The sequence below is a fragment of the Lytechinus variegatus genome, chromosome 18, assembly GCF_018143015.1.
Source record: "Lytechinus variegatus isolate NC3 chromosome 18, Lvar_3.0, whole genome shotgun sequence".
NCBI lineage: Eukaryota > Metazoa > Echinodermata > Echinoidea > Temnopleuroida > Toxopneustidae > Lytechinus > Lytechinus variegatus.
Window position 1 is genome coordinate 11,295,578 of NC_054757.1, and position 19,153 is coordinate 11,314,730.

At 37.7% G+C, this 19,153-nt stretch overlaps 2 protein-coding genes across 3 annotated transcripts; both read left to right on the forward strand.

The window, feature by feature from the left end:
* The first annotated feature begins 779 nt into the window (after nucleotides 1-779).
* On the forward strand, nucleotides 780-18,675 carry LOC121405589. Of its 2 annotated transcripts, XM_041596519.1 has the most exons (5): nucleotides 780-1,752; nucleotides 3,113-3,338; nucleotides 6,860-7,003; nucleotides 7,425-7,651; nucleotides 18,636-18,675. In XM_041596519.1, exons 1-4 carry the CDS (start codon nucleotides 790-792, stop codon nucleotides 7,640-7,642), a joined length of 1,551 nt encoding a protein of 516 aa, XP_041452453.1. In that variant the 5' UTR covers nucleotides 780-789; the 3' UTR covers nucleotides 7,643-7,651; nucleotides 18,636-18,675. The 2 variants fall into 2 exon arrangements, with proteins under 2 accessions (XP_041452453.1, XP_041452452.1); XM_041596518.1 differs by lacking the exon at nucleotides 18,636-18,675 and having other exon boundaries at nucleotides 7,425-7,652.
* On the forward strand, nucleotides 8,778-18,871 carry LOC121432185. The gene is made up of 6 exons (XM_041630040.1): nucleotides 8,778-8,931; nucleotides 12,710-13,006; nucleotides 13,608-14,557; nucleotides 14,838-15,063; nucleotides 16,789-16,932; nucleotides 18,498-18,871. The coding sequence occupies exons 1-6, from the start codon at nucleotides 8,778-8,780 to the stop codon at nucleotides 18,722-18,724; spliced, it is 1,998 nt and encodes a 665-aa protein (XP_041485974.1). The 3' UTR covers nucleotides 18,725-18,871.
* Nucleotides 18,872-19,153: the final 282 nt, after the last annotated feature.

Sequence of the window (19,153 nt, forward strand, 5' to 3'; positions counted from 1 at the left end):
GTATTATTATGACTGACGAACCCCTTCTACTATTATGACTGGCGACCCTCATCACCTAATATGACTGGCGACCCTTATGATTAATGTAGCCTCTTCCTTTTTATGACTAGCGACCCTTATCTAGTATTATGAATACCGACCCTCGTTGTTGATTATGACTAGCGATCCTTAAGATCAATTACCCTTATGGTCCATTATGAATAGCGACCCTTATCTTGCATTATGAAAATCGGACTTTATGACCCATGGTCCTTATGACCTTATGACTAGCGACCCCTTTTGCCTATTATGACTAGCGAGCTTTTGGGTATAGGATTTTACACGTTATGACTAGCGGTCCTTATGACCAGTCAGTATTATGACTTATGGTCCTTATGACTGACGGGCTTATCCCATATCCACAAGGGTTTGGATATCACTTAACTGAAATATTTTGTAAATTATTTTACTCACATTATTTTTTTACTCAGCTGATGTGTCGCCGTGATTTCAGCAGCTGACAAGAGCTGTTAGAGAGAATTTCTGATTAATCGCTTCATGCTTCCACGATTCTTGATAGAATCAAAGGAGGATGGTGTTTGGAAAACGAACAAAAAACCAACAAAACAAAAATGTCTAAAAGCTTATTATTCACCACAGAATGGTCTCTGTTCGACAATCAGAGGCATATCAATTTCATCACTAGTTTATTCTTACCTAAATTATTAGCATATGTAAGTGCCGATAACTCCCTGATCATTCAATCAAGAAATGATTTTCCCTCTGTGTCTGTTTTATTACTTTACAGGTATGCTTGCTCTTGGCCCTCTGACATACACGTTGATCGAGAACTGGGGTTGGCGTAACATGTTCCGTTTCCTTGGAGCTTTGATGCTACTCATTGCACTTCCAGCTACGATGACGTTTTCACGTCCCAAACCACATAAAAATGAATGCACAGCAGACAAACGAGATGCTACTAAAGAGAAAAAGACGTTAGAATGCGGATCCGAGAAGGGAACAACCTTTGACCAGTCCAACAACTTAAGTCCGGGCATAGTCACTGGGAATCCGGGAGATGTTCAGGGAGGGTTGAACAACAAGGAAAGAACTCTTGAGCAAGGTAGATCTACCGCATGTGTGACAGCCTATGACAATGTAGGGTTTTCCATGGAAGAGATAAATGGGCGTGGACAAATCAGTGGCAATGGACATCAGTCAGAAATCCACAACAACATGGAGAAAGACTCAGCTGATATGGTTCTGGCGGAAGAACTGATGGACAATAAGGATAAGGGTCTAGTGCTGAGAATGGAGCAAGGACTTCGTACTGACCTTTCAGAAGATGGCAAAGATGGTCTGAAACAACTTGGACCACTTTCCCCGGTCGCTCCTGATTTAGTGACGAACGTAGGTAGAGGACAACCTAACCAACAATCAACACCACAAGTGAATGATCTTCAGAATGTAACAGTCGTCCAGCCGGTAGTGCTGTCAATTGATGGGATAGTCGAAGATGATGTCGCGCCATTTACAACCATCAGCATTTCAACGAATTTTCGATGCAATAGCATTTCTGTCTCTGACATCCAGGGTGTCAAAGAAGGAAAAGAATACGCACCTTCGCATGCGGTGCAGCCGAAGAATTTGGAAGAGGAAAAGGAACGAGGGTTTTTCCAAAGATACAGGGCACTATTCTATCCTGATCTCTGGCTCATCTGCATCTGCATCACAGGTCTTCCAATGATGAACACATTCTATTATATCAATGTGGTGAGAACTATTCTACATTTTCACCGTTGTATTCACGGGTTGCATGGCGGATTATTCTTTGGGGATATGGTTCAATATGCCAACTAACACGGAAACGGGAATTTGCTGGTTGATTTTATTTTTTTTCTTCTCAAGGTTTGATAGGAAATTTAAATATTTTTTTCCGCTATAATTATATTAGCACACAAGCAGCAAACTTCGCCTAAAATACATAGTCTGAAATTCTTTGATAATTCGCCAAGTTTAGTCGTTGTTCAGCCACGATTAACCAACTTTGCATGAACGTTGGCTTAAGAGGGGAGGGGGTAGGAGGGAACAAATTAGAGGGATCTTTTTTCTAATCCGCTGGTGTTGCAACGTATTCATCTTTCATGTATTATGAAATCATACATGTGCCCCCTGAAAACTGCATCGTATAGTAAACTGATGATCGAATAATTTCGCAGTGGTATATGAAAAAGTTTGGATGCATTATTCATTTGAGCAGAATTATCGAAATTGATTGTGCCACAAGGTGCTGGCTTGCATTTTGGATTTTATGGTGTATTCGGCGACGGCCTTGATGCCTTCATCAGAGTCGGCGTACCTGGCAATTTCACCAGGGAGGAGGAGACGGCTAGTGGACTAGCCCGGCCCCCCCCCGGGGTCAAATTTATAACTGTACACACGCTTGACCAAAAAACGAGTTTAAAGAGGTGTTTTTCAGTTTTGAACGCGCGGGCCGAGAGTGCACTCGTTATGGGTATCAAAAACACCGATTATTATTATTTTTTTAAAGAAGGGGGTAGTTTTGAAAGACTGGTCAAACGTACTCAAGGTATTTTTCTTTCCAAAGCTTTTGTTTAAGACTAGCCAAACGTGTTTAGGGTATGCCCCCAAGCTTTTCCCCCGGGGTCATATTCTGGTGACAACTTCTTTAGGGGCCAAAATGTGTAGATAAAGCCCGTGAAAAACTTGTTTGGGGGTTATTTTGCACACAGAGAAGAACTTGTTTAGGGGGTGTTTGGAAATAATTTCGCCACGCGTGTCTACAGCAATACATTTGACTGCCCCGCGGGGGAGCTAGGGGGGGGGGGGGCGGGTCTAGACCTCATGGCTGCTTATGTTAATACTTCTTGTACTGGGCAAGATGTTCGTTCAGCGTCACCGGCAATACGCCCAAAGACATCACTGACAAAGGTGTTGATGATGGGCATGGCACGGCTCGAGATACCCCCGGAGATACCAGTGTTGTGGTGAACCTGCATCAAACTGCTGATTGATTTGTAGTTAATTCATTAATAAATTCCAACTACAAATAACGTATATATATATATCATTGTCATTTCCACTATATAATTTCTTTCTTTTTTCTTTCAAGGGAGATTTTCTTATATCGAGAGGTTTCGAACGTAACGTGATCCCATGGGTGGTCACAACGTTTGGGATCTCCGAATTGGCGGGTAAAATCGTGTTGGCTGCTGTAGCTGATCGTCTGCCCTTCCCCAAGATCTTCATCTATAACTTCGCCTGTGCGGTCGGCATGGTTGTCATGGGCTGTCTGCTGGTAGTCAGATCAGTCGCCTTGCTGATCTGCCTCGCAGTTGGTAGGTTGAGTATTATTATCGAATATGATCTCGGCTTTATTCTTTATTTGCGCTCTAGTCAACATAAGGGGATATTATGTGGCAAGAACTGGTACGTGGTCATGATGATCAGTGATGATGAAGATCACGATGAATAACAATCACATCCATACCAAAACTCTCTATTTTGGGGGTCCTTATTATTATTATTGCCCAGGGGCTTGGAACATAAAAAAGTTTAGCTAGGCCTGTGTTTGCGTGGGGGATATAGGTTAAACATACAAAGGTTACAGTTAAAAACAGCAAAAATTGTGGTGTTAACCGGTGAATTTAAAGCTCTTCACTGAAACTATATCTTAATACTTCAAAAATAAGTTTAGAATACAAATATACAAATAAATACCTAATATAATAATCGCATAATAAACATACATTTAATCACTAAAAACTAATTGCTACCAACATCCTTTTTTGAATATCTATAAATCTAGGGCTTTCTTGTTTAATATCTTCTTTAGATTTCGATAGAGGAAAAATAGGCTTTAATAGAACGTAGACATGGTAGAGGACCACGCCAGTTATTCTAATCCGGTGTTACCAGTGGCGTACCGTTAGTTACGGCATGGGGGGGCACCAGCAAAAATTTTAAGTGATAATTTTTGAACGCGCAATATACTGATATAGAGACATTTTAAGGACTGTGGCATAAAGCGGAAATGAAATAACTCGAGCGCGAAGCGCGAGCTGAAAAAAAATTATATTCAGACCCCCAAAAGGGGCATTATAAACAAACTTTTGTAATGATACGTAGGAACCTACCTATCTCACTAAACAAACAATGCGAGCACAAGCTGAAATTTTTGTATGTATTGACCTTAAACAGAAACATTTTAAACACTATATTTTAGGAATTCATGAAGAGCATACATAATTATCTCACAATAGTCATCGAATGTGAGCGCCAAGATCTTGCTGATTTTTTTTTTAGAATTACACCTTAACACATGAAGCACTCACTTTTGTATTCATTGTAATCATGAACATGATCCATAGGCTATGCCACTAATCAAATATTACGAGTGCAAAGTGCGAGCTGAAAATTTTTGAATTTCAGACCAGAATTAGGGCATTCTAGGGCTTGTTTTGTAGGAATTCATTAAGACCATATGTATATCACTTCACAAATAATGCGAGCGTGAAGCGCGAGCTGAAAAAACCCAAAATGGCATTATCAAGACTGTTTTTAGAGTTCATGAAGAGCAAATTTTTATCACCAATCCACTAATGCGAACGTAAGTACGGACTGGAAATGTTTTATATTCAGACCTTTAAAGGGGTAATCACTACTCGTGAAAAGAAGCATATTTCACTACATAATAAAAATAATAAAAACTCGAATTTCGAGGAAATATGTGCATATTGTGATATTATATATCATACTAAATATACAATAATTTATTCTTCTCCCACTACGTTTTTCTTTCTCTTTCCCTCTTTTTCTTCTTTTCCCTCTTTTTTGCCAGCCGATGGGGGGGGGACGTGCCCCCATGCCCCCCACCCCCGTAGTTATGCCACTGGGTGTTACTTTGACAGTGTTAGTTTGACACATATAGGTGTTATTACTACACCCCTGGTTGTTACATTTACACTCTTTGGTGTTGTATTCAATCTCTAGGGTGTAATTTTAACACCTCAACGTGTGATCCTCTATTAAACCAACTGGTGTCAGTTTTAACACCACCGTTTTTACAATGCACCGTTTACTTGCACAAGTCTAGAGGTGGGCTTTAGTCCTCAAAATCCCGTTTTCAGGCCCATCTTGCATTTCAATCACCATTGAACAAAAATATATTGTTATAATTACTAGACTTTAATCTTATTTTAAAACACAAATAAAAATCAGCTGACTTTATGTAAACCTCTAAAAAAAATTGAAAATCTGAATTAGGCCATAAATTTCTCCGTACTCCAAATTTTACACAATGCATATTTCAAATTTCTGTTATATTTTCATCAATTTAGGGATTGCATCGAATGACTGATCATTCATTCATTCATTCATTCATTCATTTATTCAATTTTTCCAACAAAATTAAGAAGCATTAATTACAATAAATAAAATATGACATCAGAAAATACAAATGATAAATATTCAAGTAAACCAAATATATAGAATATGCACCTGATACAGAGGATAATATATCAAAAACGTTGGAAAAACGGAGTGGTCCACTGAAAAGCAAGGCTTGTAGAGTGTGGACCACTCAAGACGAAAAAAGTATAACACAAATAACTATATATCTATACAAAATAGATAATGAAATAAAGATATAAATAATAATTATAATAAAGGAAATTAGAATTAAAAGATGAGCAGAGACAAAAGACAAAAAAAGACATGAAGACACACACAAAAAACAAAACACAAAAAAACAAGAGTAAAAATAAACAAACATTGCTGCACAATCTGCGAAAAACGAAGAAGGGATAAATGGAGAAAGAGAAAGTCAATAATAGGAGAGGGGGTGGGGTAGAAGTGTAGTCAATCTGACACCAACACCGATAATCTGACACCAACACCGATTTAATCTTATTTATAAGATCATTAATTCTCTTTAAAAAGATATTATGATCATGCCATTACGAAAAGAGCACGATTCAAAAGTGCTTGATGAGGTCTAAATTGAAAAGCTGCAAACAGAGCAGAAATAGTCATGAAGGGTCAATAAAGAACATGATTTTTGTCTGTGTCAATAAAGATAATTCATTCAAATCAAGCCCCTGCTTTTCATTTTTGATGTTTTGTTGTGGTTTATGCAGTGATGGTTCTGTGAGATGGGGTGGTTTGACTCGTGTTTTGAAATACCCATGCATGTTTGGTGTTTGCTTGTGCAGAAGTGTGTTTGATTTAATGTTAAAGTTGATGTTAAGGTGCATGTGAAAACAAAAGAAACCGCTGAGAAACTCACCCATCACCAAAAAAACGAACAGTGACTTTCAATTTTGTGTCATTTTGCATCTTTTGAATTTTGACCTTGCCCCACATTTCAAGGCACTGCACCTCCATGAACCATAATCATAATCATGAAGGGTATCGTTTTCAATCAGAGGACGGATTATCGATCAAAGTCAGATTTCCAAATTCTTTTTTGAGGAGTTTAGTTTTTGCCAGATAATACGAATAGCAGCTGTTAATACTCCTGGGGCCTGTTGCATAAAACTTTTTACCCGAGAAAACTCGGGGATTCTTTACCTGAGTTTTTGCCCTGTGTTAAAGTCAATGGCAGAAATCAGACTAACCTTAGTTTTCAGTTTTTACCGGAGTTTTCTCAGGTAAAAAGTTTTATACAACAGGCTGCAGCTTTAGACCGAGCTGCCACTCTGAACAACACCGTTTGGCGTATTAAATGGAAATGGATAACGCTCATTAAGATATTCCTTGAAGATTTAAATATTTGAGCCCCATTTATCATTATGTATCACAATGCCTATATAGGCCTATCTATGAAATTAACTGAATATTTATTTTAAAACTCTTTTAGCAATAGGAATGGTTGTGATGATGGTGGCCGATGCGCTAGCTTACTCAATCTGTAACCAGATTTTCAAACCAGAAGATTTGGTTGAAACGTGGACGGTTGTCATGGTTACACAAGGATTTGGATACATGCTGGGTTCCTTGTTTGGTATGTACTCGCATTGGCATATGAGATTAGGTGGAAGAATAAGAAAATGAGAAAAAAATGAACGAAAGAAAGCAAATCCGAGAACATAAAATACAAGAATCTGGGAGGAGTAAGCCATATAAGATTCAAAATTGAAGACTCTTATTCCATTTTCATACCAACATTCTGTAAATACTAGACAATTTCAATTCTACTGTTGTACGTAACACGAATAAACTTACTTGCCGGAGACTCGTCCAAGTTCAAAATAACCTGGCGTTCCCTATTCTTGAAGAATGAAGGGGCGATTTAATCCGACGGTTAATAAAACATAATCAGTTACAACTTTATGAAATTGCATCAACTTTTCAATTTCATCCTGATTTAACAATTCATTCACTAATTTCAAATCCATTTATTTATTTGCCTTTTTCCCCTCTAGGTCAAAGCATAGACCGTACTGGTTCATACAACGCTGCCATCTTTTCCAGTATCGGGATATACGCCCTCTGCGCTTTGGTTTGTACAGCGGTTCCACTTTATCAGAGGTTTTTCGCACCAGAAAGATTTGTGATGTTTGAAAACCAAGATGCATGTAGAAGAAAACGGACAATAAAGAAACGGTATAAACCAGATGACATTGTCAAAGTACCTAAATAGTGTGCACGTATTTTTTTCAAGCTAGAAAACTCTTATGGTGCGGAGGTTAGACTAAGCATAAAAAAATCAATTTATCTATAGACCTGTTATTATCATAGCTATATTCGTTCATGTTCTTCTATAGTGGCCAGTAATAAAAAAAAACGTTCAAAATAAAGTTATTCGTGTTGTTTTTGTTTCAAAATCATGACATCTTTATCACTACACTCATAAAAAAAATCAGTCAAATTGAATAGACCAGTAGTCACCTGGTGCAACATAAATGGCAATCACTTTTAGTCACAAGTTGGACTAATCAAACTAATTCAAATTGCACCCCAGAATAGGGGGGGGGGGGTCGCCTTACTCCGGGAAGGATCTGATTATCTCTTGCATATAGGATGTATGCAAATGAACCTATTTCCATTTCTGACAATAAGTTGATGTGGTAAAAGCTATTCCTTGAGAAACAGAAAATGTTGACGTTCCCGCTGGCCAATCTGGCTGTCTATAGGTCGCGGGATGGATGACTTTTGCCTTCAAAGACTGGGGTTCTCGAGCCCAATTACAGCAGGAAGGGAAAATATATTAATTCCAAAGATTTTCAATTTGATATAACTGATTGACAAAGGTGTATGCTCATAATTCGCCATCTAACACTGATTCTAGGAAGGGCGGTTACAGGCATACCTCGCCACAAACTTTTTGCTTTTCGGGAATCAGGCTCCTAATTAGGCCTATGCCTTCTACTCTTAAGACAAACCTTTCATATCTTGACAGTCTTTTACGATAAATGATTTTGTATATGGATTGTATTGTAAATTGATATCGGGTAAAAATGGAAGAAAATAAATGTTTGTTTGAATTGAATTAAATTGAACTCCTTTTGCCCAAGTGTCAGATTCAATCATTTCCTTTCTTCTGCTCGAGCTTCAATCATAACGCCCTCTGCGTCCCAGTATTGAGATGCTGCCTTATTGTTCCGTGCTGCAAACTAGGTGAATAAAAATAGCCTTATATGTGACGCGTCCTTAATTGTAAAGTTTTGGATGATTGCATGATATCAACATATATTCTGTCAAACTTCTGCCATTGCGCTGTCTACTCTCTCGACCTCTTCCATTTTTTTCTCTCTCTCTCTCGACATCGCGTAATGATGGACTTGAAGTCGAAACTAACTCTTAACTGGGGGTGGGTTGTGACTTTTGCCTCGTTTCTCCTGCATTTCTTTGTCTTTGGAATCATGACTTGCTTCAGTATAACCTTCGTTACCCTCCAAGAAGAATTTTCTACCGACTCAACCGCTACCTGTGAGTATAGGGGTGTTGTCCATCACTTTGATAACACTAATTATTCGCTCTTGAATATAAAGACCACGCTTTATGATTTCATATGATAATGCGGATGAAGATTAGGCCTATGATAATACTGAATATAACAATAATTGTAACAGTAATATTAATCCTCACCATAATTTTTATTACAATGAAAATTGTTTATTTCTCCATTTGCTTTTAATTAGAAAAAGAGAGCGATTAAGTTTTTTGGGGAGAAGTTAGGTTGCTCTTCGTTGAATAGAGTCACGCCAAGTCATGTACTACATATACTATTTAATATCCCAGCAAAACAAACGAACATAATTATAAAAATACAAGTATCCATATTACTATGACCGTTAAAGAAAGTAGAAAAGGAAAATTATTAAAGACCTGTACTTTACTCATTGTATCGGGTATACAAACATGCACATGATCATCAAACCTTTTCCGTTTCCCTGGACATATTTCTATCTATTTTTATACTTGTATGTTTTACTCCTCCGCTGAGCAGTTGAATTACAACTTCAATTTACAAGAATGAGCATAGGATTAATAACAAATATCTCTGGCTTGAACAAGATAAGCTATTAATGACAAAAGCCATTAGCTTTCATAAGTCCCCCACCTCGGCACCCCCAGTAATTTGATGAAGTCTGGCTTCGAAATTTTCGAAAATTCGAAATCTTTTCATGCGAACAATTGAACCATATGGACCCTACCGGCCACAAACGAAAGATCACAACAAAAATACAGACACAACCAACTTAATACTCCTTTCTAGTACACACGATAAAAATACACTATTATGAACATTTGAAATCACAAGCTATGCATTCGAATCGCCGTGCAAAGTTGAGCAACGATAAAACACCAAAGCTGCTCCGACTTTCGTGCAGATCGAATGAACTTGCTCGCTAGTTGAATTTCTTTCTCACTAAATTGGGTCATTTTTCCCCGGCATTTTTCGCATGAGATTGGTCTGAGTTTGATTATTATGAGTTTTGTGAATATACTAGGACGAGTTCAAAGAATGATATATTAATCCAGGAGCCGTTTTCACCTGAGCAGAAATAAAAACATTATAGGTGGGCCGTTCCATATGGGTTTGAACAGACGGGAAAACGAGACGAACTGGAAGGGGAATGGAAAACAAACCTTTTCCTTTAACGTTGATTAATTCACCAGAGTTTTTCTCAACTCACGTTCACAGCAAGTGTCATGGTGTTATGAAAACATGAGTGCTGGTTTTCTAGTTGAAATTTGAACTAGAAAATCAGCACTCTTAGTGCAGTCATTATACAAGCATTGTAAGTGCTAAATTAGCACTTCATTTTTTTTTTACAGTGAACCTTCCAAATACGTGTGCTTTCTCATTTAAGTTGTTTCGACCTTATAGTTATCGCGCAATCAAGAAAAAAACAGACAAACAAACAAAGAATTTTAATGATATAACTACAAGACAAGACGGTATATGGTTGCAACAAGCTTTGTGCTGTGTTTAAACCGCGGTTTAAACTGAAACTCGGCCATGGTATGATTATATACATGCATTATGTGCTTTTAACATACGTAAAGTTAAAGGGGAATGAAACCTTTGGAACAAATAGGCTTGTGTAGAAACAGAAAAATCAAAGAATAAGAATAAAGAAAGTTTTGAGAAAAATCGGACAAAAAGTTAGAAAGTTATGAGCATTTGAATATTGCAGTCACTAATGCTATGGTAATCCTCACATTGGCAATGCGACATGGATGTGTGATGTCACTGATGAACAACTTTCCCTTTGGTGGACTATAAAATACCCTCAAAATGTCTCTTTTTGCTATTTCTTATGATGATACAAACTCTTTATCCATGATGTATTCTTAAAAAATATGTATTACATGCCCTCATGTAAAAAGAACACATTATTTATGGATAGATGTGATAAAAGAGGCAATTCTAGTGAAATATATACTAAAGTAATGGGAGAGTTGTTCACAAGTGACATCACACATCTTTGTCGCATTGCCAATTTGCTATCTCCATAGCATTAGTGATCGCATTATTCAAATGCTCATAACTTTCTCATTATTTGTCCGGTTTTTCTCAAACTTTCGTTGATCTGTTTCTTTGATTTTTCTGTTTTCACACAAGCTATCTTGTTCCAGTGGTTTCATTCTCCTTTAATCTCGTTTGATCCGTGCCATAGTCTATATACATGTAGGTATGTTCCTGGACCATGACAAGCTAGACATGAACACGCACTTTTTTTTTTTTTTTTTTTGGGGGGGGGTAATTAATGAGGGAAAATATTGCATTTAAGATTTTTTTTTACATATTGTATTTCGTAGAATTGATAGTTGGGCAGCCGATAAATTAACCATCTACTGTCAAACCCTTGTCTCAGTTTGGCAACCTGATATCAAACCCATAACATACTGCACTCATGTATAAAGTTAGGTCCCAACACACTAGGCGGTGTGGCGTGCGCAAGCTGTGGGGAAGTTACAAATTGATGCACAGGTTCGAGCCCTGGTCACGTCTTTCGAATGGTGACGTTAAAATAATCATATCTGATTGATACACGTCTGACAAAACTCAAAAACACACACACACGCACACACACCCTTTGGTACAAAAATCGCGGTGTATAAGTTGAACCCTACATATACACTTCGCTACATAGATTGTATTTTGTTAAAACAAAATAAAATGATAATAATAATATTTGAAATTTATATAGCGCATAGAATATAGCGGATAATAGTCAAAGATTCTCTATGCGCTTTCAATGACTAAATATTGCATAAAACTTTATCAAAATTATCCAATAAACCTAAAATATTTAATACAAATTGGAACAAATTGAATCAATTAATAAAAGTTATATATAATTAATGAAATGAAAACTTACAATATTTAACAACATAATATATTGAATATCATAATTTTATAATGTTATTTTATAATATTTTTTAATAAAATGGAATGCTACACTCATAATTGGTACAAATACTGCGATAGAACATCCGATACGTTAACCGATCGAGAGATGGAGCAGGAGCATCTCCTGGCGCTGTCCTTTTCATTTACCAACGGTCCTCCAGTATGTCTTCGACGATCAGCACAGGAGGCATACATCCACACCAGAGTGGATGACGAGCTTTTCAGACTGGGTCCAACCAAGATCAGGAAGGTCCCCCCATATTATGTGGTGTTTTCCGTAGATGACGCTGCGATATCTCTCATACAGGGTACGTCCTGCATGGGACCATTAAAACAAAGGTTAACGATTAATTGTACTCTTGTTTTCGCGATTGATTGTAACTTGTAGTCAATGCAATCAATCAATAATGTTCCACGATCATTGCTAAGCTTTGGGTTACGGAGCCCCTGGATCCTTAATCATGTTAATGGTCGTTCACTTATCCCATGCCGGCAATGAGTTCGATTTGACTGTCAGCCCGAAGAAGGTCAAATAACGTTCCGGTCCAAGACAGTGACTTCCACAGATGTCTCCATCAACGACACGCAGCAAGAGGTTGTGGACTCCTTTATCTAACGAGCTTCAACCATCTCCAACTCAGGATAGGAAAAGCCACTACAGCCATTAAACAGCTGTACAATGGCAACATTAATCATGGGTATTTCACATTTAATGTATTGCTGTATTTAGCAAAAAAGTAGACATAAAATATTTTTCTACTATTTCACTAAGATGTAACAATTCAGGAACACAAACAAAATTCTACTCTGCCAAATGATTTTTTCCGATGATATTCTCAACAGCATGGGCAGGCTCTATTGCGCTCGGTTTGGCCACCAGTGCAGGCGTGATCGTAACTCCACTGATAAACCGGTTCGAGAATCGTCCGGTCGGTGTCTTTGGGATCCTTCTAGCAAGCATATCCTACTTCTCTACCTCATTCATCACGGACTTCAGGCTCATCTACTTCACATACAGCGCTAGCTTCGGCTTGGGTGTTGGATTTTGTTCTCTGGCTTCAATGGACCTCTTGCTTCGGTATTTCCCAAGGAAGCACTGCTCACGAGCTACTCTTATCACGTTGGTTGGGGCAAGTTCAGGTACGATATTTGAATGTTCCTTTGGCATATCTAGAAGAAATATCATTTCAGTACCAGAAGGATTCAGAATTTGTAATGCAAATTGCTATTGCTAATATAATTATTGTATATTGAACTAGGAGTATTCTTAAAACGCATCCAGGCTCAGGCACATGTAATTAATTTTCTATTCGCTGACTATAAGTGCAACACCGATGAACCTTCTACAGCTTGTGAACCTATAAGTGCATTAAACTGGAGTGATGATATTTTATGAAGTGTCATGTTAGATATCTCTTCTCATAAATTTCCTCTCATCTTTTCAGCCAGTCAGAGCCAATAAATTTGGTACTTTAATGACAACAGTTTGAGTTTGCAGGAATTTCCGACAGATGGACCAATGCTTCTACGAGTTCAGATTCCTAAGCGTATTCAAGGAAAGAGTTAACGGAAATTGTAAAGTTCTTTCATTTACACTTTTAGGGTATCTTTCTAGCCTTCAGTGGAGTATCTCATGACTTATTTTTATATGAATCCTAAGCAGATTAGAACAAACATCGGAAGGCAATATACCTTAACTGAATGATTTAGAAACGAATACATCTCTGTTTTAATACTACAGGTATGCTTGCTCTTGGCCCCCTGACATACACGTTGATCGAGAACTGGGGTTGGCGTAATATGTTCCGTTTCCTTGGAGCTTTGATGTTAATCATTTCACTTCCAGCCACGATGACGTTTTCACGTCCCAAACCACATCAAAATGAACGCATAGAATGCGTATCTGGGAAGAGAGTACCGGTTAAGAATATCAAGAAAGTAAGTCTTGGAATGATCTTTGGAAATCCGGAAGATGCAACACAGCTGACTGAGGACAAAGTTCTTGAGCAAGATCGATCTAATGTTTGTATGACAGCCTTTGACAATGCAGGGTTTTCCATGGAAGGGGTAAACCAACGAAGAAAATCAAGTCGATATAAACGTCTGTCAGGATCCCAGAACAGCATGGATGCAGACACAGCTGAAGTGATACCGGCAAAGGAACTACGGAACAATGCTCTCACACCAGGAAATAAGGATGGGTGTCAAGTGCTAAGAAGTAAGTCAGGACCTTCTACTGATCTTCCAGGAGAAGGGAAAGTTGGTTTCCAACGACTGGGTCCATCATGCGGCGTTGTTCATGATTTGGTGCTGGACGAAAAGAAAGAGCAACTTAACCAGCAATCAAAGCCACAGACAAGTGATCTTCAGAAGACAACAGTCGTTCAGCCTGAAGTTTTGTCGTTTGATATGATTGCTGAAGATACTGTCGCGTCTTTCAAGACCATCGACATGTCATCAAGTATTCCACACAGTACCATTACAGACTCCGACATCAAACACGTCGAAGACGTCAAAGAAGGAAAAGAAGACACATTTCCGCATGTGGTGGTGCAGCCGAGGAATTCGGAAGTGGAAAAAGAACGAGGGTTTTTCCAAAGATACAGAGCACTATTCTATCCTGATCTTTGGCTCATTTGCATCTGCATCACAGGTCTTCCAATGATGAACACATTCTATTATGTTAATATGGTGAGTACTATCTTTTTCGATGATTTTCACACACATGTATATGCTTGCAAAACGATGCCAATGAAAATGGCAAAAGTCCGTAATGTATAATTAAAATGCATAATTCATATAATGGAGGTATATCGATATTTTTTCATATTTCATAACGGATTGCTTGGAAAGATCACAATTTGATTGACGTCTATGAATTTCATAATGAATTTCTTAATTATTTTAGTTCGTCGTATTTGTGTATATCCCTCAATACATTGCCATCGTCACTTTTTATTTATCTTTCAAGGGAGATTTCCTTATATCGAGAGGTTTTGAACGCCACGTTATCCCATGGGTGGTCACAACGTTTGGGATCTCCGAATTGGCGGGTAAAATTTTGTTGGCTGTTGTGGCTGATCGTCTGCCCTTCCCCAAGATCTTCATCTATAACTTCGCCTGCGCGGTCGGCATGGTTGTCATGGGCTGTCTGCTAGTAGTCAGATCAGTCGCCCTTCTACTCTGCATCGCAGTTGGTGGGTTAAAATATATCATCGAATATGATTGTTGGTAAAATTGAAATATGTCTGTCTTTATTGAAAAATTGATAATTGGCCTTTTGGTAAACACCAGAGGGTATTTCTGAAAAGAAACACGATGTCGACATGATGAGCGATGGCAGGGGAGTCGATCCATTTTTCAGATTGGGGGGGCAAAATCATTAATGTTCCAAAGGCGCTCGATCGTACAAAACACGCAACCACACACCACACACACATATATATATATATGTATATATATATATATATATATATATATATATATATATATATATATATAAACGATATATATATATATATATATATATATATGACTCATGAGACCCAGACACGTATCTCACAAACAAATTAATGCGAGCGCGAAGCGCGAGCTCATTTTTTTTAGTATACTGACAGGAAAAGCGTGCCTGTTTAGGACTGATTGTAGTAACTCATGAGGAGGATACATATCTCACTACACAGATAGTACGAGTGCCGAGAGTGAGCTGAAATTTCCTTATATTCTGACCTAATAACTTGATATTCTAAGCATTTTTGGTACCAATGATAAGATTTGTATCTCAAAGAACAATAGATGCGAGCGCGAAGCGCGAGCTGAAAATTTTGATATTTCGATCTGAAAAAAATGACAGTTTAGTGGACGTTTTTGATGAAGAACAAGATATACATCCAAGAAAAGATGATTGCAAATCGAAGCAGGAGTTCTTTTGAGGCTTAGAACTGAAAGTGGGACATTTACATTCACCTATTTAATCATGAAAAGCCTGATGGGTTTTTGCTAGAGAAATGATGCGAGCGCGAAGCGCGAGCTGAAAATTTGTATATTCCAATCTGCAAAGCGGACATTTTGAGCACGATTTTAAATAAAGAACGAGTTGTGTATCACCATCTCGCTTGCTGAACATTACAATCTTGTTTTTTTAATGCATATCCGGAATTATTGGGGGGCAAAATGATATGTTTGCCCCCCCAATATTTTCATTGGTGGGGCGATCGCCCCCCCTGCCCCCCCAGGATCGACGCCTCTGAGCGATGGTAGTGATGTCCGGATGGCTACTGCCATTACAAGTTTTTGAAGAAACTTGACACTGTTGAAAGCGAGGGAGCGAAGCGTCCAAGCTTGTCAGTTGGTCATTTGGGGAGCTTTTGCGTTTTCTAAAGAGAAATTAAAGGATTTTAGCACTTTCGGTGAATTAAGTGAAAAATTGTAGGTTTTCGAAATTTCAGAGGGGGGAGGGGACAACTGATGATGATGATGTTGGTGTTGATGATGGTGATTATGTTGATGGTGATGATGGTGATGATGATGATGATGATGGTAATGATAATGGTGATGGTGATCATGATCTTGATGATGGTAATGATGATGTGAATATGGTTATGACGGCGAAGTAATGGCACCGCTGTCATCAGTGTTGTTTATCATAAGGGGCCAAAAGCTGAATTTATGTACCGATTTTGCCACAGGATAGAAAGAGAAACTATTTATTACCCCGGAATTAGCTCAAACTTCCATTTCACAACAGTGGGAAATGATGTAACGCTTACTTATATAGATAGGCCTATTTTGTAAGTTTGAAGCGTTTGGGTTCGTCTCATCTGTATGATTAAAGTGATGTACAAAATAAAATGCATCTATTGATAATAATTATCATGGAGGTATTATACAACTAATAACAGTCCTTTTTATCTTTATTTTAGCAATAGGAATGATCGTGATGATGGTGGCAAATGCACTTTCTTACTCAATCTGTAACCAGATTTTCAGACCACAAGATGTCCTTCAAACATGGACGGTTGTCATGGTAACACAAGGATTTGGATATATGCTAGGTGCCTTGTTTGGTATGTAATCACATCAAAATGATATCAGATTAGATGAAGAATAAGACAGATAAATTAAAATGAAATTAGGAAGAAAACATGAAAAGTAAACAAGAACTTCGCAAAAGAATTAAAATCCAAGACTCGAGAAGTAATTAGAAGGTTCCCTCATAATTACCCGTATTTTGATTGTCTTTGATTTCAATTCGCTTTATTATTTCAAATTAGATGAATGATGTCATGTCTGATTTTATCATGTTGAATCTTCTACTATTGTATTGTTTTTGTATTACATTTACTTGACTGTAAAATGTGTAATAAAGTCAAATTCCATTTCAAAGTGAACAATAAAAAGAGCAGGTCAAATATATTGTCCCCCAAAACATCTTTTGGCGTACTTTTTCCGTTCAAAATACCAGGGGCAGATCCAGCATGAAAAAAAAACATCAACATATTCTCCAAAAATCTAAACTTGTTTTTTTCTTCTCTTTTTAGGGGGTGGTTAAGGTCGTTTTAAATACTCAAGTTAATGTTAGCTCTGTTTGATTTAAAACAAGATTGGGTATTTTCATAAAAAGACTAAGTAAATGATGCGAGCTCGAAGCGCTAGCTGAAGTATTGATATACTAACTTAAACACAACATTGAAAGGAATGTTGTAGGAATAATTAAGAGGTTACGCACTTCACTTATTAAGTTGTGCGAGCGCGAAGCGTGAGCTGAAAGATGATTATATTTAGGCCTTAAAACAAGACATTTTAAGCACTTTTGTATAAAAAAAATATAGATGTCACAAAATAAATATTATGACCGCGAAGCACGTGCTAAATCTTTATACTGGCTCTACAAGGTACGTTTTGAGCGCTGTTTCACATGTAACGAAATCTTGCAGATGACATTTGTAGGCTTATAGACGCTGCATACTAAAATATACATTCTAAAACAAACCAAATAATTATACATTCCAAATCATACAGAAATTATCTTCTAGCACAATATTCGGTATACTGGTCCTAATAAACGATCTTCCTAAAAATACATATATAAGAAAGTCAATCTCGACATCAAGCTTTCAAACATGATATCTGCCTACAATTAATCTCTATACAAACACATGTTTTTATGTCTTATACGACGTGTCTGATATACGTAAGCAATTCTATAATAAAATAATTATGCATTGTTGTTGCTTCTTTTTATCATAATGGCCTGCTATTCTTATTCTACTTGCTTGCCTCTTGAGCTCTTTTCATCTCCTCTCATCTGTTCCTTTCTTTTCTCTAAGCCCTTTCTTTTGTTAATTGTAGTTTTAGTTCTATAGTTTTACAGGCCTACCCCGGGACAATTAAGCATCAGCTTTCTGGGTTTTTAGCCTTTTCCCATGTAAATTACGTACTGTTTTTACATTCATTATTTTATTACTATATCAAATTATTGATGGATGAAATGTCAATCGGAAGAAAAAAATGTTTCATTGAATTGAATTGAATACACCTGGAAAAGGATGGGAGATGAAATTTCTTGATTTCAAGTATTTCCTTTTCATTTTTAAAATCATATTTAACTATTCTTTTTTTTATTTCCTAGGTCAAAGCATAGACCGTACTGGTTCATACAACTCTGCCATCTTTTCCAGTATCGGGATATACGCCCTCTGCGCTTTGGTTTGTACGGCGGTTCCACTTTATCAGAAGTTCTTCGCGCCAGAAAGATTTGTGATGTTTGAAAACCAAGATGCATGTCGAAGAACACGGACAATGAAGAAACGGTATAAACCAGATGACCTTGTCGATGTCGATACAGGGGGAGAGTAGGGTAAATAAGGCCACCTATTAGTGTTTAGCTCCGGTTAGCTCTCTGCTCGAGAATCAAATGTAACTGTTTGTGTAGTACTTGAGACAGTTCCTTTGATCATAGAGAGCGTGTCACATCCCAATGTACGTGGCCAGGAGGAGATTAAACCCAGCAGCACAGTCCTCAGAAACAAAATTTTGAAAGTAGCATTGCTACTTCAGAGAGGCGAGTACTGTACCTACCCAGTAATGTGTATTAACTTTTATCTCAGTTTACTCGTGTATTAAAGCCCCTTTCACAATTGACGTACGACCATTTGCGACCTTTTGATCGTGCGACAGGCTGCAACAGGCATCAATCGCTAGTCATCTCATAAGATCGCACAGGGGCTTTCACAGTTGCAACAGCTGTCGTACAACAAAAGCAAAACCCCGTTGCACGAGTAAGTC

What these genes read in the sequence shown, in the direction of transcription:
- LOC121432185 (XM_041630040.1), top strand. Translation starts at nt 8,778, where the DNA reads ATGGACTTGAAGTCGAAACTAACTCTTAACTGGGGGTGGGTTGTGACT. An exon ending in TACCGACTCAACCGCTACCT is followed by an intron (nt 8,932 to 12,709) that starts GTGAGTATAGGG and finishes TATTCTCAACAG; the next exon opens with CATGGGCAGGCTCTATTGCG. An exon ending in TCTACTCTGCATCGCAGTTG is followed by an intron (nt 15,064 to 16,788) that starts GTGGGTTAAAAT and finishes TCTTTATTTTAG; the next exon opens with CAATAGGAATGATCGTGATG.
- LOC121405589 (XM_041596519.1), top strand. Translation starts at nt 790, where the DNA reads ATGCTTGCTCTTGGCCCTCTGACATACACGTTGATCGAGAACTGGGGT. An exon ending in GCTGATCTGCCTCGCAGTTG is followed by an intron (nt 3,339 to 6,859) that starts GTAGGTTGAGTA and finishes AAACTCTTTTAG; the next exon opens with CAATAGGAATGGTTGTGATG. An exon ending in CATGCTGGGTTCCTTGTTTG is followed by an intron (nt 7,004 to 7,424) that starts GTATGTACTCGC and finishes TTTCCCCTCTAG; the next exon opens with GTCAAAGCATAGACCGTACT.